The sequence below is a fragment of the Parastagonospora nodorum genome (genome assembly GCF_000146915.1).
Source record: "Parastagonospora nodorum SN15 chromosome Unknown scaffold_4, whole genome shotgun sequence".
Taxonomy (NCBI): Eukaryota; Fungi; Ascomycota; class Dothideomycetes; order Pleosporales; family Phaeosphaeriaceae; genus Parastagonospora; species Parastagonospora nodorum.
Genome location: NW_001884552.1, coordinates 994,254 through 1,019,741, shown reverse-complemented (window position 1 = coordinate 1,019,741; position 25,488 = coordinate 994,254). Strand labels below are relative to the sequence as shown.

The window sequence follows — 25,488 nt, the reverse complement described above, 5'->3', positions numbered from 1 at the left end:
ACTAGAGGCGAAGGCAATGTCCATATTCGTAAGATGTCCATCGTTGCAACTCTGTGGAAAGGGTCATGCGACGACGGATATAGTAAGCGACCGGTGTGTAGGCTGACTGGTGTTGAAAGGAGTAGGCACTGCTAAAGCCGATCCAACCCGGCCAATGACGTACCACCGCAACCCCGCGGCGAGCCAATCACGAATTTACCCAGCTGGTGATCGCCTGCATCCTTCCACGAAGAACACCAGATGTAAACCTTCGTACTCACAAGTATTCGCCCACCTGGCGTCATACACGAAGACCTTCTCAGAGACAAACGGACACATGGCACATGCCAAAAGCCCGCCGATACGCTCCTGCCAAATGTGAGCTCGCGCCGGCCGATAGTGGGGGGTGCCAGATTATGCACGTCCTTTTGTTCCCCTAAGTTCAAGTCTACACGAGAGCCTCAACTTCCGTTCCCTTAAGTACAGGTATACACGATGGAGGAAAACTCGGTGCACGCTTAATTACCTAAGAGGAGCGCGCTGCGCAGAGATAAAAGGCCGCCGTTTCGCACGTATTTAGACTTTGAATTTTACTTTTTTCTTCTCAGCCTTGACGTCGTCTTTTACATACGAGTAATATTACGCCAGCAGCTGAGTGACCTGACTATCAGCATTCATACGGCAATCTCTGTCGCACAGGTAAGTTACAAAATCCGAGGCAAGAAGTAATTACTTTGGTTCTGAATCCTCAACGCTTTGTCTTGCCGACAACTTCCGCATTTGTCGCAAGCCCACACGCTCAACGACTATCGCAAACTGACATCTGCCACAGCCATCAGCCAAAATGACAGCCCCTCCTCCACACCAAGCAAAGTTCCTCCCTGACCGCCATGACTTGGGCGTCGTCGCAGTCGGCTTCAGTGGCGGCCAAGTAAGGCTATCCACCACACCTCCCAAACATCCCTAACAACTCCCCCCACAGCCCAAACCCGGCGTCGACGCCGCCCCAATGGCCCTCATCGAAGCCGGCCTAATCCAGCAACTCGAGCACGACCTCGAAATGAACGTCAGCTACGATGGCACCGTGCACAACTACTCCGAACTCCTCCCCTCCGACGACCCAGACTACCGCGGCATGAAGCGCCCGAAATTCGCCAGCGCGGTAACCCAATCTGTCAGCGCGCAAGTCTACGCGCACGCCGTGTCCGGGAAAATGGTGCTCACGCTCGGCGGCGACCACAGCATAGCTATTGGCACGATCAGCGGGACGGCGAAGGCGGTGCGCGAGCGGCTGGGGCGCGAAATCGCCGTCATCTGGGTCGATGCGCATGCTGATATCAACACACCTGAGACGTCAGATAGTGGGAATATTCACGGCATGCCTGTGTCGTTTTTGACGGGGCTGGCGAAGGAGGGCCGCGAGGATGTGTTTGGGTGGATCAAGGAGGAGCACTTGCTGAGCACGAAGAAACTTGTGTATATTGGGCTGAGGGATATTGATAAGGGGGAGAAGAAGATTCTGAGGGAGCACGGGATCAAGGCGTTTTCGATGCATGATGTTGATAGGTATGTTGAGACCGAATTTTGCGGAATATGGGGATTTACTAATGCGGGACAGACATGGTATTGGCAAGATCATGGATATGGCGTTGGCTTGGATCGGCATGGATACGCCTATTCACCTGTCGTTCGATATCGATGCGCTGGATCCTATGTATGCGCCTAGCACGGGTACGGCTGTACGAGGCGGTCTCACTCTGCGCGAGGGCGACTTCATCTGCGAGTGTGTCGCGGAGACTGGATCGCTCATCGCTCTGGATCTTGTCGAAGTCAACCCAAGCCTTGACGAGCAGGGCGCAAGCGACACTGTACGCGCTGGTTTGTCGATCGTTAGGTGTGCGCTCGGAGACACACTTTTGTAAGATATCGTGTATGGGACTAGGATAGGCACGGCGCACTCGGCTAGAGGTAGAGCTTACGACACAAGTAATGATCACTGAATGGATGCACATATTTCCGGACATTGAGTCGATGGAATTATGCTTCTTCGTTAATCACCCCGTCTAATATGATCACCAAGGCAGGAGCTGTTGACACAACCTTTCCATCGCAAAGGCTCACATCATACAAATCTGTACAAATCACTTTGAGCAGCCTACTTCGCTGCACCCCCCGCTCTCTGACGAATCCTCTCCTCCCTCTCCCACTTGCCCTCAAACACCGCAAAGAACAAGCCCAACCACTCCTTCTCCCGCTCACTCATCAGCCTCGCAGGATTCTTCCAACAGCTCGACAAAATCTCCTTGACGCGGCGTCTCAGCACCTTCAGCGCCACCGCCGCTCTCCAGTCCCTGACTGCGAAGCGCAACACACTGCCCGGAAAGCTAATGACGCCGGCGTGCATTTTGAAATCCATGTCTGCTGCTACCATGAGTACCATGGGGAGCGGGTACACGATCGAGGTCGAGTGTGCGTTGTAGAACTTGTTGCTGGATTGCATGATGTGGTAGTAGGATAGGAACTGTGCGACTTTGGTGCCTTTGTTGACGGACGTAGGAGCTAAGCTGACGGTCTGGTTGTTGGAGATGTTGCGCCATCCTTTGCCCTCACGTGTGAGTATCTTGGGATAGAAAGCCGTGGCGATGACGGAGTTGACGAAGATGTCGTTGTCTGTGTGGATGTCGTATTGTGGGGGAACTTGCACAAAGGCGCGGTGACGAGTGGTGCTGCGGTAGCGTTTGAGATTGTTACGCTCATCAGGTGAGAGTTGAATGAAACCCGCTTCTACCAGTGAGGAGAGCAATTGAGCTTTCAGATCTTCAATGTTACCCAGATTCTGTGGACTGAGAAAGTTCTTGTGGCAGAACTGTATTTCGGAGCGACCTGGCGTGGTGCAAACCGCACGCCAGGCTCTGTAGGCGTTATATGTGGTCAGAAGATCAGAGTCACCCTTCTTGAACGCCAGACGTGCTATGTCAGCGCGCTGCTTTGCTCCAAATGGCGTCAGGAACGGGGACTTGGAGGACAATATGGCAGCGATGGTGATGGCGACGTCTACACAGGCGAAGATGGTGGCCAGTAGCACCAGCTTTCCTAAATGTGCATCGAGCGGAAGCTTTGCAATCTGCCGGCCAAGGGCTGTCAACTCTTCGCTCGGCGTGAGCGCGTCCACCTCGATGAGCGCATCGATTGCGCGACGGATGTTTCGTGAAGAGGGCGGATCCAAAGCTTGTGAAAGTGTCTCCTCAATATCGCCAAGTTTGCAGATCTTAGTACGCATGACAAGGTCTTGCAAAGATAGTCGGAGCATCTCTGGTGTTTGCTGATCAGTCATGAGCGTATCGTGACGGTACTTGGTGAACAAATGAAAACACAGTCCTTCTTGCACACGGCCAGCACGACCGCGACGCTGCTTAGCGTTCGCCCTCGAGATGAATGATTGTGTTAAGCGGGACAGCTGTCTGCGCTCATCGAATCGCATTTCCTTGTGTTTGCCCGTGTCAATCACGCAAGTAATGTCTGGGATAGTGACACCAGTCTCGGCAATATTTGTGGCAAGGACAATCTTTCGCACACCTCGTGGTGGAATGAGAAAAGCGGCCTGTTGGTCCTCACTTGATATGGTGGAGTGAAGTGGGTAGATGAGCCAGTCCTTATTGTTGAACGAAGGGTGCCCGCCGAGAAGGTCGTTGACCTGACGAATCTCAGCAATACCAGGAAGGAAGACCAACACTGCATTGCTGTATCGACTGAGTTGTGGGTCGTAAGCAACTGCTTCAATCAAGCGTGCGATAAGGCCATAGTCGATAGCGTATTCATCGTAGGTAGAGAGTACGTTGCGAGTAGCAGGGCTGTAACCGGGAAGTTTGCTCGGGATGCCAGACTTGTCGGAAGTGATTTCTCCGTCGTCGTCATCGCTACTCCGGCCATCTAGCTGGGTTTTCTCAGAAGATCCATCGTAATGTGTTAATTCAATCGCATCCTCCAAATACTGGGTCTGGACTGGAAACGTTCTACCAGGTACGGTCAAGATCGGTGCATCGTTGAGATATCTCGAGAACCTGTTCGCATCTACCGTAGCACTCATGAGGATGACCTTGAGCTCTGGTCGCCTCTCTAACAAGGAGCGGAGGATGATCAGCAAGAAATCGGTATCGATGCTAGTTGAAGTCAGTGTGGTTTCGAGACAGTTCTGGTGCTCACTTGCCTTCGCTCATGCACCTCATCGATCACAAGATGCGTGACTTCTGGAAGACCTCCTGCAGACTCCAACATGCGCAGAACAACACCAACGGTCGCGTAGACAAGCCGCGTCTGGGAAGACGTCTTCGATTCTAGGCGAATTGCATAACCAACCAGGGAGCGCATTGTACCCAGTTCCTTTGGCCCCTCACCGAGCTCTTCGCTCACACGCTGTGCAAGTGAGATAGCCGAGATACGCCTGGGCTCGGTGCAGAAGACCTTGCAAGCTTTGCCTTGTGAGAGCTCATGCTCAAGGATGAAGGAGGGGATTTGTGTACTCTTTCCACAACCAGTCTCTCCACAAATGATCGTGATTTGGTTCTTGTCGATGGTAGTCATTATTTCATCTCGGAACCCGGAGACTGGTAAATTCTGTCGGCCAACAAGCATATGTTGGAACGAGGGCGTAGATGACTTCTGAGCCCAAAGGTCACGAAGACTTTCTAGCTCACGGACAGGTGTATTAAAGCCGGAATTTGAAGCACTTGAGCTCACCGCAGCTTGGTTCCGCATCCTAAAGCGGCTCGTGAGTACGACACCATCAGACTCATCGTTTTCTATCTGATCCAAAACAATTGAGCGATAGTGCTTAACCGCATCTCGGTCCGCGGTGTCGATTCTGGTCTTGCGATGGTCCATGAACTCTCGGTACAGTTCTCTCCAGTTTGAAGGTAGTCGCAAATAAACCTTCTCCTCCTTGGGTATGGCCACGGAGATTGAAAATAGTGCCGCGGTGGAAATATAGCTCTCGCTTTGCTCTACTGAAACGGTAGCCACACTTGTTGCTTCGTACTTTGCCTGTAACTGCCGCAACGAGGTGGTCACTCCTGGTACGTCCTCATCATACTCCATGTCCTGATATTTTGACCAGGATATAGTTAGTGAATGTCGGCAGGTATAGGTAGTTGGCGAAACCATCTTGTATGCCAAGCGTGCGTTAGGATCCCTGTCTGGAGTAAGCTCGTGTTATGTGGCGTTATTGACAATCGACTCACCTGGAGCGAACAGCCTCTTCCAGCAGTCTTCGTGGAGTCAGGCCACTCGACTTGCCAAAATCCCGTAACGTGACATTTTCGGACACAGTACTCTTATCCTCAGCTTTGCTTGTGTCCAAAACGTCAGGCACCGCAGAGAACATGCTACCTAGTAGATCCCCTTCGTCCTCAGCCTCGCCAGGGTCGGCAACTGTAGTTGAAGATGCAGTTTGGGACACAATCGGCCGGTCGATCGCTATTGTGGCTTCTGATTCATCCTCAGTTTGGCTTGGATTTCTATTCGTTTGTTCTTGTCTTCTCGTAGCCTTCTCTTGAGCGATCTGGTTGCGTTTCGCTGGCCACTGTAACTCTGCCTCATATTCGTCAAAGAGCGTGTCTGAGGTTATCTTCTGTAGCTGTGAAAGGAGCTTTCGCACCGTAGGACTCTGCTGAATCTGGTTTGCGGGTGTATTTTTGCCCTTTCCGGCTTTGGTCTGCTTTCGTGTTGTGGCTTCAACCAGACTAGGGTCGATTTCATAAAGCTTGCCTTTGAGTTTTAGATAAGTGGGTATCAGATCATCCAGCTCGATGTCACTATCCAGATCACTGACGTCAATATCGATGTGTTCTGACATCTTATCTCCGGCATTCGATGCATTGGCGCTTGTTTGGTCAGGTCTCCTAGCACCATTCGAGACTGCTCCGTCTTTCTGAGCTTCGTTGTCTGCATCATCTGAGAACGGACTTGCTAGAAAAGATCAGTATGTCGCCGATGTAAAATATGTAGCCTAGAGAGATGGACGGGACATTCGGGAAAGTAATGGTCCGGACTGGTATATTTTGTAGAACATGGGACTTACTAGGCCGAGATCGCTCAGCAATTTCTGTAGCTGAACGCTTGGGCGCTGGTTCTTCATATGAGAAAGAATGACCATCGCAATGATCTAGCGCCAGCCATTCTAGTGCCTCTTGTAAACCCCAAATGCTTGCGGAAGAGTCAACAGCGGCAGCATTAGCGCATATCCATTTCAAAACTGGTAGAACATGATCGCTTGAGAAACCGAGCTCGCGTAGAGTGAGATCAAGCGTCCAGAGTTTGGACATGGCATCCTCTTCAGTCAAGATTTTGAGCAGAGACTGAGGGCCTTGCCTCCGATTTGAGTCGTTGGACTCGGCTTGGGCTAACGCAATAACGCTGTCCAAAACTTCATTTGGTAGCCAATCGTGCACAGTCATTGAGTGAGACTGTCCGCGAAGCACTCTACGATCGGTCTGAAACTTCAAGACATTACGATGCGAATCGCGGCGAACCTTTGGCGCATGCTTTTCCACCAGCAGCTGCAGCTCATCTCGCTCGAGCTGCGCTTCTAGTTCTTCTGGAGTTTGCACGACCTCTGCCTTTGCCACGTTGGGCGCTGTAACGATCTGAGGGGCAGATACAATGGCTGGTGCACTCTCCTTGGAAACTGATGGTACAGCTTCTGTCGCGGTGGCGTCACCCGTCATCTTTTCCGGCTTGGGCTTGCTGGCCACCGAAGTTGTTGCGAACCCTCGCGCGGGATTGCCCGCGGGCTTCTTCTTCTTGGCCATTTCCTTGAGAATTGCAAGTCGGTGGTGGTGGTACTGACACTTCCCGAAAGGGCAAGAACTCAGGCGCCCAGCGGTATGGAGTAGATGGGGGCTTGATCTTTGGCTAGATCAAGATTCGAGAGGCCCAAAAAAGTGTCTGGACTCATGTAGGGCGCAGTGGTGCTCTTGGCGCGCAAGTGTTTGCAGGTGCGGAAGGGCGGTGGTGGACGAAGATTGTTTGTCGTAGGGCGGCGTTATGTCATTGGAGAAAGCTGTAAGACTCACTTCGGCTAGTCTTGCCCGTCTCCCGTCGCCATTTCGACAATTTACGTCTCCAAAACACACCCCGCCAACACCCCACCTTCCCTACACCCCCTCGCCCATGTGCATGATACGACATGGCGGAGAATGGGGACGCTGAATTGAAGGCCACACGGCGCGAAGAGCTGCGCCATGGGCTGATTACGAGCTCCACCAAGCGCAGAATCGCGGAGCTCTCGGGCCTGCAGCAGCGCAGTGCAGATAATGGTGAGTGCTGCTTGTGTGCGAATTGATGGCGTGTGGCGCCGGAGCTGACTGAGATGGCTATCTAGCTCTCCCCACCACCGACATCCAGTCCCTCCTAGAACTACTTTTCGAGACATACCCACTATACGAAGACCGCGAGTCGAGACGGGCCGTCGAAGCAGTCCTCAGGGCGCTCGTCGCTGGCCAGCATGGCGACGCCGTCCTACCCGCCATTGTGAAGTTCCTCAAACAGGAATGCCTCAAAAAGGGAATCGCACACGTGAATGCATTCGTGCTGGTGGACTGGTGTTCAGTGCTGCTCCTCGAATTCGCAAACTCACCCGAACGATGGGCCAAATTCGGCATCGACGTGGCGCTTGCGACTGCGCGGGTGCTGGAGACATGCGTAGGAGCAGGAAGCACACGGCGAGCTGGGCGCATCTCAGACTCGGCTCTGGTTTCGACACGGCGGGCTGTACGCGCGATACTACGCTCTGAAGCGACCGGGCCGGACGCTCTTTCCAAGCTCGTCACGACCCTCACCGCGAAGGGCTCGGCGCCCACGGCTGGAAACGCCGTCTTCCTTGGAGTCATTGCTGGATCGGCATCGCGACTGTCTGCCGTCAAACCCGAATTCGAGAAGCTCAAGTCGGAATACTACGCTTTCTACGTGCGCGAAATCGTTGGATCAAGGAGCCAGCTACCCGATCACATATCGAATGCCCTCTTTGATTTCTTCACAAGCTTCGCCACACCGGAAGAGGTGCAGAAAGAGGTCATACCGCCCATTGAGAAGGCCTTGCTGAGAGCTCCAGAAGTGGTGCTCAACGACGTTGTTTCTCCGATGATACTGGCCCTCCCCGAGTCGATGGACCTGTCCGAAGTCCTACTTGGAAACCTGCTTAAGCCGCTGCTTTCCAACGTCAAATCCACTAATCCCACCATTCGTGCTGGCGCACTGCGCACATTCGCAGCCTTAGCTTCGCGATCCAAAAGCGACGAAACTATTAACAAGGTCACTGACGAGATCCTGAACCCTCTCAAACAGGGCAAAGTCTCAGGAGCCGACCAGAAAGTCCTTCATGCACAACTACTATCCGCACTGCCGCGTTCAACTGCCTTGTCACAGAAGATACCCACCAGCATCGCATCTGTGGCACTTAAAGAGCCTAGTGAAGCGGCCGTGGTTGCTGAGGTGTCGACCATGGCCGACCATCTCACTTTTGGCCTGGCTAACGGAGTTGCTCTTGACAAAGCTGTGTCTGATTCGTTCATCAAGGGCATGGCAGATAAGCGTATTCCCGTGCGGAGGCTGTGGGCTATTCGCGCTGCGGATATATGGTGGAATCTGTCCGACGAACAGCGTACTCAAGCCGACATACTCGCTTTCTGTCAGGCGACACTGCCAAAATTGGTAGATATTTGGCAAGAAGTAATCGCAAATCCTATTCCGGCAACACAGAGCGGTCTCATCACTGTGGGCCACTATGTCTCAGCTCTTCTTTTGGACAAAGTACAACACATAAAGGACGAAAAAATCGCCGCCATCTACAAGAAATCGGATGTGCTTTCACAGTCGCTCGCAGTACAACCAAAACCTTCCTTTCTACTTAACCCAAAGGTGTACTCCAAGTTGTCCACAGAAGATGACGTGACCATTGCGCTGCGTGCCTTGACAGCAGTCGCACCCTTCTTAGTACAAGAAGCTAGTTCGACAGAGGCACAGAATTCATGGGCACATGCATTCATATTCCTCATTGTAGGGCAAAGTGTTTCGGCCAAGGCTAAGTCTGCTGCCAAACAAGCTCTGACTCGGACCTATCTTCAAGTCTCTCCTTCCAGCATCAGCAACATTATGACCGAAGGCATCTGGTCCTGGTACCGGTCCAGCGAGCGAGAGGACAAAGACAGCGCTGCAGTGGCATCCAAGTCAGGCTCTACTGAGCTCGGTGTTGTGATCAGTTGTCTCTGTGTACCATCCGATGTGGTCCGGAAGCAGGGAGCGAGCATCGATCAGAAAGATTTGAGTTCACAAGCCCTGAATTTGATCGTAATAGCCAGGAAGGAGATGATTCCTCGAGTATCCTGGATTGACTTGTGTCTTCGCATGGGTATCGACCCTGGTGATCTAGTACAAACCAATCTGAAGGAATGTATACGCACCATCAATGACGCCACAGAGGTGAGATCCATCGGTTCAGATTGCCCAACACAGTCACTAACGCTCACCAGAACTTTGACAATGCAGAAATCCCGGCTATCAGCCTTGCAGCATACAGTGCTTATACTGATATGGCCTTCGTAGCGCCAGCGGCAGCATTACCAGCTGTAGTCGAACAGTTTAGTCAGGACCTCAATCCCAAGCAACTGGAGTCGATAGGTCCCACCGAAGCGGCCATTTTCCGAACGCCAGCAGGTACAGCTTATGTTGACGTTCTCTCGAAGAAAGGTCCGGTGACAATTGACAAGAACACGAAAGACTACGATACTCTCAAATGGGAAGAGGAGCTACGAGCCCAGCTCGCACAAAAGAAGGGCGAGACCAAGAAGCTCTCTGCCGATGAACGCGCCAAAGTTAACGCACAGCTTGCTAAAGAAGCAGCCATTCGAGACGAAGTCACAGCAACAGAGCGCAAGATGAGGCGAGGTGTCGGAATCATTAAGAGCCTTGCGACTGGACCCCCTACCGAGGCAGAGCAGTGGATGGGCGCGGCTGTTGATCTTCTGATCCAGTCTATTCGATCTGGCGCCGGCCTTTTGCTGGGTGATTTGCCCGCAACTGCTTACATTGCTTGCTCGGAGCGAATATCGAACAGACTAGGTCATCTACGACCTTTTGTAGGAGTCGCTACTTTGAGGACCATTGGATCCATTCAGTTGTCCAGCGAATATGAAGGGGAAGACCTGGGTGACTTGGTAACCCGTGTGCTTTACCGACTCCGCTTTTTAGGTGAACAAAGGCCACTGGATCCGGTTACACTCGCATATTGCTTTCCCCTTGTGTTTTTAGTGCTCGAGAAAGGCGGGATCGGGCGCCCGTCTGCTGAAGAAGCGGACGAACAGCTAATTCTAGCCATCGAGATCATCGCTTTCCACACCAACGCCTGTACAGATGTGCGACTCCCACGCAAAGACTTACTCGAAATACTGGTCTGGTCGATGCAGCGCTACCAGCAACACTACAAGTTAATCAAGGACTGCCTCACTAATCTTGCTAGCGGCCTTGCTCCCAACATCAACAATGACGAGCTGGGTGCACTCCTGCTTGGGGCCATTGTACCGGAGACCTCGGTCCGGACCGCTGTACTGCAGGCTGTCGACGCCGAGCTGGACACGAACGACATGACATTCAGTGAGGAAATCTTCCTCGCTTGTCATGACGACGTGCCAGAAAACGCCGAGTTAGCTCACACGATCTGGGAAGAAAACGACTTGAAACTAGAAGAGGCAGCAGGCTCACAAATGCTGCCATATTTGGATTCGTTAGACAAGCAACTGAGAAGAGCCGCTGCTCGCTCTCTTGGTGAGGTCGTTGCGAAATACCCAACAACCTTCCATGGTCTCCTGGCGAAACTGCAAGAATCCTACCGGGAGAAGGCAAAACCACGGATGCCTGAGCGCGACGAATATGGTATGCCCCGTAAAGTCGATTTACGTGATCCTTGGGAAAGCCGAGATGGTATCGCTCTTGCCTTTAAAGAATTGACTCAGGCTTTCCAGCCAAGCGATTTGTCGGACTTCCTCAATTTTATGGTCTACGAGGGCCCGCTTGGAGATCGAAGTGCGGCTGTACGAGAAGCAATGATTGATGCAGCTACGTCCATCATCAACACCAAAGCCCAATCAGAAGTGGAGCCTCTCATGAAGCTCCTCGAGGATGCGCTTGAAGGGCCAGATCGGAAGTCAGAGATGTATGACCAGGTCAATGAAGCGGTCATCATTCTCTACGGTGCCCTCGGCCGTCATTTGGAGGCCGGTGATGAGCGTGTAGCCAAGGTCGTTCAAAGATTACTTGCCACCCTCAGTACCCCTTCCGAAACTGTACAGTATGCTGTGGCACAATGCCTGCCACCACTTGTTCGCACATCACAACAAGAGGTCTCATCTTATATCAGCCAGATTATGGATCAGCTACTTACATCAAAGAAATACGCATCTCGACGAGGCGCTGCATATGGCCTCGCAGGTATTGTTCGTGGCAAGGGTCTGGGTGTACTCAAGGAACACCGCATTATGTCAACACTCAAGGGCGCTTCCGAAAACAAAAAAGACGTCAACCAAAGACAAGGCGTTTACCTAGCATACGAGCTGTTGTCACTGATTTTGGGACGCTTATTTGAGCCATATGTTATCCAGCTCGTACCACAATTGCTCGCTGGCTTTGGCGACTCAAGCGCGGACGTCCGAGAAGCCTGCCTTGACGCAGCGAAGACCAGCTTCTCAACACTGAGCTCATTTGGTGTGAAGCAAGTGTTACCAATCTTGCTGGAAGGACTTGACGACCAGCAGTGGCGAAGCAAGAAGGGCGCCTGTGACTCCTTGGGTGCCATGGCATACCTAGATCCGAACCAGCTTGCCATGAGCTTGCCAGATATCATTCCGCCACTGACAACAGTTCTGACAGACAGTCACAAAGAAGTGCGATCATCGGCCAATCGCAGTCTGCAGCGTTTCGGAGAAGTTATCAGCAACCCTGAGATCAAGAGCGTTGTAAACATCATCCTGAAAGCACTCAGTGATCCAACAAAGTACACCGACGATGCTCTTGATGCGCTCATCAAGATCCAGTTTGCTCATTTCCTTGACGCTCCTTCTCTCGCCCTGGTGGTCCGCATTCTCGAGCGAGGATTGGGCGACCGATCAGGCACAAAGCGCAAATCTGCACAAATTATTGGCAGCTTAGCATATCTTACAGAACGGAAAGACGTTGTTGCGCACCTGCCAATTCTCGTTGCTGGCCTACGCGTAGCCATCGTGGACCCTGTCCCCACCACTCGTGCAACAGCCTCGAAGGCACTCGGTTCCCTGGTCGAGAAACTTGGAGAAGATGCTCTACCAGATCTCATCCCGAGTCTCATGTCTACACTCAAGTCGGACACCGGTGCTGGCGATCGGTTGGGCTCCGCTCAAGCTCTGTCAGAAGTACTCGCTGGTCTGGGTACGAGTCGCCTGGAGGAGACATTGCCCAGCATTCTACAGAATGTCGCGAGCAGTCGAGCTTCAGTACGAGAAGGATTCATGTCTCTCTTCATCTTCTTGCCGGCCTGCTTCGGAAACAGCTTCGCCAATTACCTCAGCAAGATCATTCCACCCATCCTTGGTGGTCTTGCGGACGATGTCGAATCGATTCGCGACACTGCTCTGCGCGCTGGTCGGTTGCTTGTCAAGAACTTTGCTACCAAGGCCATCGATCTCCTTCTACCAGAGCTCGAGAGAGGTCTTGCGGACGACAGCTACCGTATTCGACTCAGCTCTGTGGAGCTTGTGGGAGATCTTCTGTTCAACCTCACAGGTATCAGTGGCAAGGTCGAGGAAGAAGAAGTCGAAGAAGGCGCCAAGGAGGCTGGTGCATCTCTGCTCGAGGTACTTGGAGAGGAGAAGCGCAACAAGGTCCTGTCGGCTCTGTATATTTGCAGGTGCGACACGTCTGGTCTTGTTCGCACAGCGTCTATCAATGTTTGGAAGGCATTGGTGGCTACCCCACGAACCCTCCGCGAGCTTGTGCCTACTCTTACACAGCTCATCATCCGCCGTCTTGCAAGCTCTAACATGGAGCAAAAGGTCATTGCTGGCAACGCTCTTGGAGAACTTATCCGCAAAGCTGGTGACGGCGTGTTGGCTACTTTGCTACCTACGCTAGAAGAAGGCTTGCACACGACAGACACTGATGCCAAGCAGGGCATCTGTATCGCGCTTCGTGAACTCATTTCATCCGCATCACCCGAGCAACTGGAAGACTATGAGAAGACCCTCATCCAAGTTGTCAGGACGGCGCTTGTGGATCCTGATGCTGACGTTCGTGAAGCAGCGGCCGAGGCCTTCGATGCTCTCCAACAAATCCTGGGCAAGAAGTCTGTTGAACAGGTCTTACCTTACCTCCTCAACCTGTTGCGTAGCGACGACGATGCCCAGAACGCGCTCTCAGCCCTTCTCACGCTACTCACAGACCATGCTCGTTCTAACGTCATCCTTCCCAACCTTCTTCCTACTCTTCTCACCTCCCCCATGTCTGCCTTCAACGCACGAGCGATCGCATCCTTGGCCGAGGTCGCAAGCTCTGCCATGACCAGACGCCTGCCAAACATTCTCAACACCATCATGGACAATGTGATCAACTGCAAGGACGAAGAACTCAGAACTGAGTTGGAGAGCTCATTCGATAAGGTGTTATTGTCTGTAGACGAGTTTGATGGTCTTAACACAGCCATGAGCGTGATGCTTGCTCTGGCTAAGCACGACGACGAACGGCGACGTATGCGAGCTGACATGCATCTCGCCAAGTTCTTCGCCGAATACGAGGAGGACTTCTCCAGATACTATCCTGATCTCATCCGCGCCCTGCTCATCTCGTTCGATGACGGCGACAAGGAGGTGGTCAAGGCAGCATGGACTGCTCTCAGTACACTTACCACCAAGCGCTTACGAAAGGAGGAGATGGAGTCGCTCGTTATCTCTACTCGCCAGACACTCAACCAAGTCGGTGTTGCTGGCGCAGACCTCCCTGGTTTCTCACTACCCAAGGGTATCAACGCCATCCTACCTATCTTCCTTCAAGGTCTCATGAACGGCTCGGTCGACCAGCGAACACAAGCCGCTTTGGCTATCTCAGATGTTATTGACCGCACAAGCGCCAAAGCACTGCAGCCATTCGTCACGCAGATCACTGGACCTCTTATTCGTGTTGTTACTGAGCGATCTACGGACGTCAAGGCAGCTATTCTTCTCACGCTTAACAACTTGCTCGAGAAGATCCCGACGTTCCTGAAGCCTTTCCTGCCACAATTGCAGCGCACATTCGCCAAGTCATTGGCTGACACATCGTCTGACGTTTTGCGAGCGCGAGCTGCCAAGGCATTGGGTACACTGATCAAGCTGACGCCGAGGGTTGATCCTCTCATCGCTGAACTGGTAACGGGTTCCAAGACCAGTGATGAAGCCGTCAAGACTGCCATGTTGAAGGCCCTGTTCGAGGTAGTGAGCAAGGCTGGCAAGAACATGAACGAGGCAAGCAGGAACGCCATTTTGAGTCTCATCGATACCGAGACTGATGATTCTAACGGTAGGCATTGCCTTTACGTCTCACAAAAACACAGGCTAACGAAGACTAGATGCAATGGCTATCACGAATGCTCGTCTACTCGGTGCTCTCATCAGCTGTCTGCCTGAAGACATTGCCACAGGTCTGCTGAAAACAAGAGTCCTCACAACGCACTTTAGCAAAGCTTCGGTGTTGGCACTCAACGCCATTCTACTCGATGCACCAGAAGCCCTTGCAGGCTCTTTCGCGGACGATACTATCCATGTCATCTGTCAAGGTGTCGCCCACGCTCAGCCCGTTATATCAGATAATGCTGTTCTGGCAGCCGGAAAGTACCTTCTCAGTGAAAAGACGAACAAGACCTTCGAACACACCAAACCCATTTTTGAAGCTCTTGCACCGATTGTTGAGCCTGGCCATCCAGTGGACACGCGTCGTCTAGCTCTGGTTGTGCTCCGCACCGTAGCCCGCGAGCACAACGACCTTATCCGCCCACATATCCCACTCTTGACTCCGCCCATCTTCGCGTCCGTACGCGACCCTGTCATTCCCGTCAAGCTCGGTGCCGAAGCCGCTTTCCTGACGCTTTTCAGCGTTGTTGATGAAGAGACGGCCGTCTTCGACAAGTACATGTCCGGCCCAGGAAAGACTCTATCCGCAGGCCAGCAGAGGAGTATGGGAGACTACTTCAAGAGAGTTGCCATGAGACTGGCTGGACAGGCGCGAGAGAGGAGGGAAGCTGAAGGAGGTAGTGGCGGATTGGGATTGAGTAGTGATGAGGTGGAAGATGAAAGGGAAATCTGGAGTGTCGGTATGGTTGAGCTGGGTGACGTATTTGGGGAGAACTAAGACGAGGAGCACAATTGCGACATGTATCTAAAACTTCTTTTCGTGCAAAAGTGCTTGCGTGCATGGGTGAGCAGGGCATGGTTTGTCATGGCGTTACAGGGCATCTGGCAAATATGTGTGAAAAGAAGGCATCACATGCAACGGGGTCTCCCTGTTTTTCAACCTTGCTCAAATATTCCCAGCATCGAGTACTCAGTGAGACAACAGGCTGTGAGTGCACTATGGAGAAGCCGTGTGTTTAGTACAGTTGTATGTAGACGACTCCAGATCGGTGGTTCCCCACAAACCGCCGACGTCTCCCCAACCTCACCAGCAACACTCCGACGACGTTCCATCAACTGACGCCACCTGCGCAGCCCTTCACGCCTCAAAAACATCGCCGAACATTACCGACGGCCGCTGCGATCCACCTGGCACACGTCCATATCCGCACCGAAGCCTGTGCCAGTGACGCGACGCTCCTCCGAGCTCCGCAAGCTCTCCCCACACGCGCATCGGTCCGCACCTCGACACGCGACGACTCGACCATCCGCGATATTGAGCGCTTGAAGGCGCATCCTCACCGCCACAATGGCGGGCACAATTGCGCCCGGCGCCATGAACGGATTGAACATGTCCCCCGCCCTCTCCAACAACGCTCTGCCCGGCCTCAATATCCAAACCGACCTGGGCAAGAAACCCAGCGCACCACGGACGCCGCGCGTAGATGTCGAGCCGCTGTACACGGCTGTGAAGAGCGCCATCAGCGACGCAGACTGGACCACGTATAAGAAAGCGCTGTCTTTCTTCTTGCTAGGCAACTTGAACCAAGAAGAACTCTCGCACTCCTTATCTCGCATCCTCACCACCCCGGCCCTCGAACACGCACACAATGCGCTTTTTACAGCGATATATGCAAATGCCTGGCGAGATCCGCCCGAAGCTGGCATTGCGAGCTGGGTCAGCAGTAGTGACAAGCCGAGCAGCGGGACCGTCAAGGGGACGCACGACGAGAGCGAGAAGAGGCTGAAACACGAGGTCATGCAATTAAGCCGCCGCGAGCGGAAGCGATTGAAAACCATACCAACAGCAGACGGAGATGCGGGCGCCGTGGTGCAGGAATACATCGAGGCGCGGAAGGTGAAGCAGCCCGAGAGCGGTCCCGTAGGGGGTAACCAAGGAGGAGGATTCGGCAAGACGAGTAAGCCCATCACCATCCTCTCCATCTACCAGCCTTTAACTAACCTACCAAACTTCAGACTGGGACCTCGAAATCCGCAAACGCTACACTTCCTCCCTCTTTGCCGAAACACACGAATTCCCCACCCCCACCACAATAACCCACCGCCTCCTCCCGACATGCTACGAATTCGGCCTCCCCCAAGGCCACGCCCCCGACTGCGCAGAGTTCCTCAACATCGCAACAGAGACGTACATCAAAGAGGCCCTCATGTCGCTGCTCGGCAAAGTCTGCACAAACGGGCCGGGATTCGTGAAGACGGCTGAGTTCAAAAAACGCCTCGAGCGCGACGGCGACGCCGTCGAGATCGAGGAGCGGCGCAAGCGCAAAATGCTGTGCATGGAGGATTTGCAACTGGCACTGCGCCTGGGCGATGGGTATTTGGGCCAGACGCCCATTATCGCCGGGCAGGTGCTGCATTCGCGATGTTTGGATACGCAGGGTGTCGAGGACTTGTATGCGTGGCAGGAGGAGAGGGAGATGAATGGCAAGGGGGGCGAGGTGTGGAGTGTGGATTTGAGTATGGGGGATGCGGGGGAGCCGATGCAGATTGATGGCGAGGAGAGTTGGCAGGGGGCGGATGCGGAGGGGTTGGATGGCGTGTTGGATGATGTGTTGAATTTTGCGGATTTATAAGAGGGGAAGGAGGGAAGGCGTGTTGTGTTGATGTGGGCATTTTCATGGCGTTATGGGACGGGACGGGATGGGATGGGATGATACCCTGTTTTTCTATTTACTTGATGGAGTCATGGCATGACGGCAGGCTTGTTGCATTTGCATGTGTACTGTATTTACTCTAGATGTCGTCGAGAAGGGATCGCCTTTTCAAATTACAATTCGCACATTGACGTGGAAAGAAAATCTGACTCCAATGTAACACGTGTAGCTGCAGATATGCACCATGCCCTTCTCCCAATCGATCCTACCAAACCCTTCCCAACGCCCTCGTTTACACACTCAACCCTCCGCCTCGCTCGCCGCAATCTTCAACACCTCCTCGACCCCGACCCTCGCATTCTTCGGATCTTTATTAACCTTCTGCCACACCTCTCCATGCTTCGGCTCCGCCATGGCACATTTACTCAGCACCTCGGCCTTCTTCTCCTCGGTGCCATGCTGCTCCAAGAACTTGTAGTACCAGACCCATCCATCACCATAATCCGGATCCAGCACGACAGCCTTGGTAAACCACGTCGCAGCCTTGTCGAGCCGGCGCTCAGCCCAGAAGATGCGCCCGACAACGACGAAGAGCTGTGGATCCTTTTCGACCTTCTTAATGGCTTCGAGCGCGCGGGGTTTTCGCTGCGTGCGGGATTCGAGATGCATGATTTTCTCTGCCCAGAGGAGGCCTGAGTTGGGGCATTCCTGGAGGGCCGTGGCCATGACTTTTTGCGCAGCGGGGATATTGTTTTGGCGGCGTTCGAGGCGGACGGCTTCGCAGAGGAGGTCCGGGTTCTTGGGGTTTGCTTGTCTGCCGCGGTCGAGTGTGGAGCGGGCTTTGACGACGGCACCTTGCTTTTCTTGAATGCGGGATAGGAGGATGTAGAGGATCGGAGACTTCGGTGCTGCACGGGTGCCGATGTTAAAGGCCTCTTGTGCCTCTTTAAGCTTTGAGAGCTGTTCGTAGATCTGGCCCTTGACGGCGTGCAATTTCCAGCTACCAGGCCAGTTCTGCAGGCCCTGATTACAGATGTCGATTGCATCTTCGTAGTTGCCCAACTGGCGCTCTAGCACGGCAGACTTCATAAAGATGCGGTCGGTAGCAGCCGACTCTCGGGCGGCTTGCAAGAAACTGCGAGCTTGCTCGTAGTTGCCGGCGTCTACTTCCAAGTCGACTGCTCGAGTGTATAGGTTCTCGTTGCCCGGCAACTGACCAAAAGAGCGTCCCAGTACTTGGCGAGCACCTTCTGGATCACCCGATGCCCACATCTCCCTGGCGTAGAGCAGCCATAGAGACTCCGAGTTCGGACAGGCGTTTACCGCACGGTCGAGAACACTAAGAAGTGATTCTGTGCTGCCATGATGCTTCTCTAGCTCGGCTGATGCGTGCCAGACAGTGGTCGAGTATGGGAATATTGAGACTGCGTGACCCAAAATTGCACGTGCAGTTTCGTACCGACCTCTGCTGGATACACCCTTCGCATCCTCTAGCCACACGTCACGCCGGTCATCGTCCTCGTCAAGACCCCATCCGATTGTAGTCTTGACGATCGACGCTGCGGTGGCCTTGTCCCCTTCCTCTTCGCATATCTCGGCTTGCGTCAACCATTCTTCGCGCTTGATCATGGCGTTTTCCTTGATCAAGGCTTTTACGGCACGCTCCATGATACGATCGCACATCTCGACTTTGCCCAGCTCTTCTTGCAACCTGCAAGCATGGACCCAGATTGCCCAGCTCGTAGGTATCGCTTTACGCGCCTTGTTGAGGACCTGCTGAGCTGCGTCCGCATCACTGACTCGCGCATAGGAGATCCAAAGTTCCTCTGAAAGTGGTACAGTTTCCGTGGCCTTTGCAAAAAGAAGCTTGACGTTCTCAATGTCCTCGGTGTCGTTGATGAGCGTTTTCCATAGCTCGACTGATTGCGGGTTGTGATCGAGTGCTTGTCGGGTGACCTTCTTGCGTGCCGCTGGTGTCTGCTCAAGATCGATTGCCGCTTGCCAAAGCTTGATAGCCTTGGGATTCAGTTTAATGCCGTTCGCTGCTATGATCTTCGCGTTGTGCACATTCTCCTTGTTCAGCCGGATGGCCTCTTCCCACACAACAATTGACTTCGGACACATATCGCAACCTTTCTGGATGACCTTCTTCGCAGTGTGAATCTTGCCAGCCACCTCTTCTAAGCGAGCAAGCGCAACATAACCAGGTCCGTTATGGACGTTAGTTTTGACCGCTGATTCAAGCAGCACTCGCGCACGGTTGATGTCCTCGACTGGCACTTCATCGCCCATAGCTTGCTTCCTGTCCAGGGATGTAAGATAACCTTTCGGATCCACCGATGTTGCTGTGCCTGATGTAGTCGTCTGCGTGCCTCCAGTGTTCGCTGCAGAATCTAGGCGCACCTGGAGTGCAGACAGTTGTGCGGCTCCGATCGACGCGAAGTTTGTCATGGTACCTGAATCGGCGTCGTTTGATGAAATAGATGTTTCGAGTTCACCAGACTTCGAAGCTGCCTGAAGCACACTGTCCGGTACAGCATACGATCGCGCGTTCGCCATTCGAGCTTCTCGTGCACGTTTTGCCTTTCCCGTCATATCTCCGACCTCAGGCAGGGCTGCCCATTCTTCTTCGGTCACGCTACCGAGCGCTCGTTTTAGGTCGGCAAATTGTAGCTGAATCTTCGGGTTGTTCTTTTCGTATTCGTCTCGTTCTTGTTGCTCGCGAGCTTCCCTAGGTCGGACATCGGTATCTGTTCGAGGAAAAAACCACGATGAATACTTTGAAAACAAACATGAAGGAATGGGGTATGGGAAAAGAAAGCGGGGGTACTAACCTCCTTGCTCTCCGCCGCTTGTCCATCTTATCGTCGATATCTTGGTATATCCGATCTGCCTCGTCGTCCTCCTTGTCGTAGTTCATGCCGCTGGAGAATAGCCCAACTTCGTTGTCCGGGTCTTGAAACCGATCTTCTTCCTCATCTTTCTCTTCCTCCTTCTTCTCTACTACGCCATAGGCGGATGGTGCTGCTTGACCGAGTGAGGCCGCGCGTTTCGCCAACATCTCCTTCATCTGCTCCTCGGAAGGACCCTCGCGCGCAGGTCCCAGATCACTTCGCGTGGTGAAGCCAGTCGCTCCACGCCCGAGACCAGCGACATAGTTCTCGGGCGCAGGCATAGACAGGAAATCGCGTCGGCCGCTCATCTTGAGGTTATTGGCTTGACGCCACGAATAGCTTCGGCGCGCTTCGTGGGCTTCGAGCCTGATATGCTCCGCAGAGCTTCTGACACAATTGCGCTACACGATGCTTGGGTTGGAGAAAGCGGTGGCACGGACAAAGCTGATCGCGGGTCTAGACACGGGCGAAGGAATGTCGTGGGTGAGTTATAGTACTCTGGTGAAGCTTCGGTGGTCCGCAACCAAAAAGTTAGGCTAGGCTCCGCATCACGTGCTGATAGCTCCAGCCACGCTAACCATAAAAGTGAGTTTGCGACAGGAGGGTATGCATCGAGTCCGTGAACTCGAGAAATGAAAGATATTTGCTGATCATTCCGAGTGCTGTTGTATAAACTATGACAATATGACTAGGACCATTCATCAGTCTATGTAACATGTTTTGATCTCTCATTCATCAAGCTGTACCAAGAAGGCACAACACTATCGGCCTTTATTAGCATAATTTTACAGTACATGATGTAATATCAATCTCTCCCCCATGTGCCTTCCCTTTTCAACCCCTCGATATCTTTGCAGGCAGGGGCACCCTCCCATTAGCTGGTTTTGGCGCAAACATCGCAGCTTTTGGCGACATGGGTGGCAGTGGAGGAGGCGGGTCTTTTGGAACATCCGCTCTCAAATCCCTCCCACTACGTCAAGTCAGTATATCATCAACATTCACAGTACTCAAACTCACCTCTTCGACTTCTTCAGTCTCCCACCTATCCACTTTTTGAAACTTCGACTCGTCGACGGCCGCTCCTGCGTCTGTCCGCTGACATCACTGGCTCTGCCAACGCTACTCCGCTCGCTAGATGGGCTGAATGGAGAGTTTGTGGCTTCTGTTTCGGTGTCTTCGCCTTCGGATTCGAGTGGTGGTGCCCATCTCTCCACGTCTCCGTTGACAACAACGTACCACCCTAGCTTTTCCCCGGGCGCCACCTTGTCTCGCAAGTCTGCGATGGCTGCCCATTGATCTTCTCCCAATCCTCCTCCTCGCAGTTCGTCAAAGTCGACACCAGTCTTGATCTCGTGCACCTGATCGCACACATACGCGTAAGGCTGATCTTTCACGGTAAGATCCTCGGGATCATATTGCTCAATGAATCGCAATTCAGGTAATTTTTTCATCTCTTCTGGCCATTGTTGCTTGAAATTTGCGGTCATGCACGCAACAGTCGCGGGTGCCATGAGCCACTCTGGCGCTGCATCGTCGAGGTTCTGCAGAATAATGTGAATCCGGATTTGCGCACGTGGCCAACGGAATCCGTGAACGATCCAAGTAGGCATCTCGTGAGTGGAGTGGGGATGCTAGTCTGGCTAGTTGAAGGTAATCCAGAGACCAGAGCGAGACCGTCCGTAGCGGTAGTTTGATTTAAGGAATCCTTGATTTGCTTCTCTCGTATTTGTGTTTTGTTTGCAAGATCCGGTACGACTACAACGGAAATGTTGGTGTTATTGCTTTTTCAGCCGATTTGTGCGCTCGAGTGGTGCATCGTCACACTTTCCGGCAAGGCTTTCAGTCGCGATCGAAGTGTAATTAAAGTGTTGTGTTGCGCAACCTGAAGAGGCCGGGGTCTAGCGTCAGCAGTAGGTGTATATTAATTTAGTTATTACTACGTCTCAAATGGTGCCGTACGAAAGAATTAGGTGCATCAGCAGATGTAAGAAGGAGTGGAAATTGGAAGGTGAAGTAAGGATGACATTGCGGGGAGAGTGATGTTCTCCGTATCATGATCGACGGTGGTTTGTGCACGGCAGCTGCAGCCCGGGACGGCGCTAATGCATGTCACCGTTCCGAGCTCCAACGTCCATCCAGTCCGCTGGTTGCAGAAGCGCTTTTCGACGCATACGCCTATTGCTATCTGATACGGATGGACGAGAGAGCGTACATTGAATAGTCGAGCTTTGGCAGTTTCACTGTCATCATGCCTCTGTATGTCTCGCTACCATGTGCTGCGCCGGCGCATACAACTCGCAGGAGCTGATGAGAAGACAGTCATTTGCTGGGCCACAAGGTACGTAGTCATAATCAGTTCGTCAATTTATGGCTCTGATACCAGTTAGTCATGGCACGTCTACAACAGCGCGAACATCGCCCGTGTGAAGGCGGACGAGGAGGCCGCCGCCGCTCGTGAAGCCGCCGATGAGCAGCGCATGCAAGAGCTCGATGCCGCACGCCGTGCTGCTATACTACGAGGGCAAACACCACCTCCGCTACCCGATGAAGCCGAAAAGAAGGACCACCCGGAGCGCAAGAGGGAGCGTGACGACCGTGGACATACTAGGAAAAGGCGGAAGTTGGCTGGCGAAGATGATACAGATATGGATATACGCCTGGCAGCATCTATCACAGCTCCAAAAGAGGATGATGATGAGAAGAACGCCAAAGTGCTGAAACTACGGAACACCAAGCTCGATGCACCACTGACCGACCATGCTGGTCACATCGACCTATTCCCCATAGACACGAAGGAAGCAAATAAGCGCGAGAAGAACGCCGAAGTAGAAAAGGAGAAGCGGCGGAAAGAGCGCGCCTTCGAGGACCAATACACAATGCGCTTCTCCAACGCAGCAGGCAGAGAAGGCTTGGACAAGCCATGGTACGCCGCGCAGCAGAAGCATGATGCAGAAGACAGCACGGCTCTGGATTATCCTCACTTGGAGAACAAGAATGTATGGGGAAACGAAGACCCGCGACGTAAGGAGAGAGAACACGCTCGCATCACCTCCAACGACCCCTTCGCATTCATGCAGCAGGCTCAGAGCCAGCTCAAGAAGGCAAAGCAGGACAAGAAGAAGTGGGCGGCGGAACGCGAGCGGGAGCTCAGAGAGCTAAGAGCTGCACAGGAGCGCGAGGATAGGCGGGAAAGGCACCACAAGCGCAAGCGGAGAGACGAGGATCATGTTGAGGTCTTGCGTTCGGACAAAGCTGGTCGTGATGTTGACAGAGATAGGTCGGCAAAGCATCGGCGGCATCGCAGTCGAAGTCGCAGTCGAGATGGGTCTAGTCACAGATCATCCAAGCGGAGACGGAGTCGCAGTAGAGATCGCGAGCGCCACAGACATACGTCTTCCCGGCAAGCTCGGCACGAAGATGACCAGAGAACACACTGAAGTGTCTCATGTCAGCTTCGAGACGATTGATCCATATCCTCTTATGCAGAAACGGGTGTTCACGCCTGGCCGCCCTTAATGAGGAAGAGGTCTATAACATCATTGATACTCATATACCCCAGGAAGCTTTAACAACAAAACCCCTCAATGCACTGCTACAACCGTTCACATTCCACGACACTTTACTTTCATTGCGCCCATGACTTCTAGCATAAAGGCTCTAAAAACGCGACATGAATGCACCCATTATATATACATCCACCTGCCAAAAAACCTCACTGGAAATGAAAAAGTGGAGCGGTCGTAAATGTTAGCAGCCAAACCCACCCATCTCGGCGCCTTTTTTCTTTTTTGGTCATCCGGTAAAGTAGTATATGGAAACAGTACTCGTACACGTGTCTGCTGTGTTTGGATCTCGACTGAGCTCATTTCCTCCTCTTCATGACTTTCGTGCACATGTCGACGAGGCCGGTTTTCGCCTCGCTGTCTGGGAAGCTGGAGATGGCTTCGATGGCTTTGTCGACGTATTCTTGGGCGAGGGCGCGGGTTTGTTGCAGGCCGGTGCTGGCTGAGACGATTTCACGTGCCTGTCATGTGTTAGCACTTCAATCATCAACACATTTTTGAACAACTCAGACTCACTCTTTGGACATCACCCTCTTGTGAGAACTTCCGTCCGACCAACTTGCCCAAGCTCTTATTATCCTTCCACGCAAACAATAACGGTGCTGTCGCGAGACCGAGCTCGAGATCCGCACCTGCGGGTTTGCCTAGCTCCTCGCCCGACACTGTGTAGTCTAGCATGTCGTCTACGAGCTGGAATGCCAGACCTAGATTCTTTCCATACAAATATGCCGCCTCGACAACTTCGGGAGTCGATCCACCTAGAATCGCGGCTGCGCGACATGATTTTGAGATGAGCGATGCGGATTTGAGGTATGTTTTTTGGAGGTAGTAGGATACGGTGTCTTCGGTCCATGCGGGGTTCTTCTCGTCCCGAGCTGTGTTTTTCAATTGCATGAATTCGCCCTCGACGAGGTTCGCAATGACGGTAGCTAGGAGTTCGGTGACTTCTGGGTCTCGTAATCTTGCTAGCGCAACGGATGCGCGTCCCAGTAGGAAATCACCTGCCAGTACGGCCATCTTGTTTCCAAACTCGATGTTGGCACTGGGTGCAGACCGTCGGGATATCGAATGGTCGATGACATCGTCGTGGAGCAGCGACGCGGTGTGAATGAGCTCGGTGATTTCTGCAAGTCGTCTTTGGGAGGGTAGGATATCGGAGTCTGCAGGTGTGTATGCCGAATCGAAGCTTCGACTGCTTATCGGCGTGTCTGGGTTCTCGTCCGCCAATACCATGGGCTCCGTTATTGGCGTGTCCACTCCTCCCCGTGCAATCCCCGAGTCTCTTCTCGACGCGGGTGTCCGTGGTGTGAGTGCCGTCGCACGACTCATGAGCAATACCAGCATCGGCCGCACATATTTCCCCTCACTTTGTGTGTAGTATTTCGCCACAGTGTCCAGCGTCGGATGTCCAGACCCCAGTAGTGATCTTATGTTGCCTGTCAAGAACTTCATCTCCCGTGCAACTGTTTGAAATGGGTCCATCTTTATCGGTGCGTCTGGTGGCGGGGAGCTCATGACATTCTGCGCAACGTTGACTGCCGCCGCCCACGAAGACTGGTTCCGCCGCCGTGGAGCATGCCATATCGCCGTAGCTGTGGGGTTCTCATTTCGCAGCAACGCACTGTAAGAAGTGCATCTTGGGAGGCGGTACGTATTTCGTTGGCGCGCAATGCCCGTCGCGAGCCGGGCAGATGGGCTCGTCATGTATAATTTTTCTTCAAAATGCAGCCCGCAGTCGGGAAGAGCGAGTGCAATTGAGAGTTATTCCAGGTGTTTT

The 25,488-nt window shown here is 53.1% G+C and overlaps 8 protein-coding genes across 8 annotated transcripts; 4 read left to right on the top strand and 4 right to left on the bottom strand.

Annotated features, from left to right (window-relative positions):
* Positions 1-599: 599 nt before the first annotated feature.
* On the top strand, positions 600-2,000 carry SNOG_03052 (hypothetical protein). The gene is made up of 4 exons (XM_001793589.1): positions 600-678; positions 812-910; positions 962-1,545; positions 1,598-2,000. Exons 2-4 carry the CDS (start codon positions 824-826, stop codon positions 1,899-1,901), a joined length of 975 nt encoding a protein of 324 aa, XP_001793641.1. The 5' UTR covers positions 600-678; positions 812-823; the 3' UTR covers positions 1,902-2,000.
* A 134-nt stretch (positions 2,001-2,134) lies between these two features.
* On the bottom strand, positions 2,135-6,785 carry SNOG_03051 (hypothetical protein; the record flags this gene model as incomplete). The annotated part of the gene is made up of 6 exons (XM_001793588.1): positions 2,135-3,976; positions 4,183-4,593; positions 4,717-4,972; positions 5,217-5,406; positions 5,521-5,928; positions 6,056-6,785. The coding sequence occupies 6 exons, from the start codon at positions 6,783-6,785 to the stop codon at positions 2,135-2,137; spliced, it is 3,837 nt and encodes a 1,278-aa protein (XP_001793640.1).
* Positions 6,786-7,162: 377 nt separating this feature from the next.
* Positions 7,163-15,378, top strand: SNOG_03050 (hypothetical protein; the record flags this gene model as incomplete). The annotated part of the gene is made up of 5 exons (XM_001793587.1): positions 7,163-7,292; positions 7,358-9,368; positions 9,452-10,194; positions 10,282-14,550; positions 14,600-15,378. The coding sequence occupies 5 exons, from the start codon at positions 7,163-7,165 to the stop codon at positions 15,376-15,378; spliced, it is 7,932 nt and encodes a 2,643-aa protein (XP_001793639.1).
* A 570-nt stretch (positions 15,379-15,948) lies between these two features.
* On the top strand, positions 15,949-17,233 carry SNOG_03049 (hypothetical protein; the record flags this gene model as incomplete). Its single annotated transcript, XM_001793586.1, has 2 exons — positions 15,949-16,558; positions 16,617-17,233. 2 exons carry the CDS (start codon positions 15,949-15,951, stop codon positions 17,231-17,233), a joined length of 1,227 nt encoding a protein of 408 aa, XP_001793638.1.
* A 321-nt stretch (positions 17,234-17,554) lies between these two features.
* SNOG_03048 (hypothetical protein) lies at positions 17,555-20,456 on the bottom strand (the record flags this gene model as incomplete). Its single annotated transcript, XM_001793585.1, has 2 exons — positions 17,555-19,985; positions 20,089-20,456. 2 exons carry the CDS (start codon positions 20,454-20,456, stop codon positions 17,555-17,557), a joined length of 2,799 nt encoding a protein of 932 aa, XP_001793637.1.
* Positions 20,457-21,161: 705 nt separating this feature from the next.
* Positions 21,162-21,758, bottom strand: SNOG_03047 (hypothetical protein; the record flags this gene model as incomplete). The annotated part of the gene is made up of 1 exon (XM_001793584.1): positions 21,162-21,758. The coding sequence occupies one exon, from the start codon at positions 21,756-21,758 to the stop codon at positions 21,162-21,164; it is 597 nt and encodes a 198-aa protein (XP_001793636.1).
* A 648-nt stretch (positions 21,759-22,406) lies between these two features.
* Positions 22,407-23,664, top strand: SNOG_03046 (hypothetical protein; the record flags this gene model as incomplete). Its single annotated transcript, XM_001793583.1, has 3 exons — positions 22,407-22,486; positions 22,556-23,388; positions 23,426-23,664. 3 exons carry the CDS (start codon positions 22,407-22,409, stop codon positions 23,662-23,664), a joined length of 1,152 nt encoding a protein of 383 aa, XP_001793635.1.
* Positions 23,665-24,010: 346 nt separating this feature from the next.
* On the bottom strand, positions 24,011-24,944 carry SNOG_03045 (hypothetical protein; the record flags this gene model as incomplete). Its single annotated transcript, XM_001793582.1, has 2 exons — positions 24,011-24,172; positions 24,228-24,944. The coding sequence occupies 2 exons, from the start codon at positions 24,942-24,944 to the stop codon at positions 24,011-24,013; spliced, it is 879 nt and encodes a 292-aa protein (XP_001793634.1).
* Between the last annotated feature and the right edge of the window lie 544 nt (positions 24,945-25,488).

Bases quoted from the DNA above. Each gene is read 5' to 3' on its own strand.
- SNOG_03052 (XM_001793589.1), top strand. From the start codon at position 824: ATGACAGCCCCTCCTCCACACCAAGCAAAGTTCCTCCCTGACCGCCAT. The intron at 911-961 runs GTAAGGCTATCC...CTCCCCCCACAG, and splicing joins TCGGCTTCAGTGGCGGCCAA to CCCAAACCCGGCGTCGACGC. The intron at 1,546-1,597 runs GTATGTTGAGAC...AATGCGGGACAG, and splicing joins TCGATGCATGATGTTGATAG to ACATGGTATTGGCAAGATCA.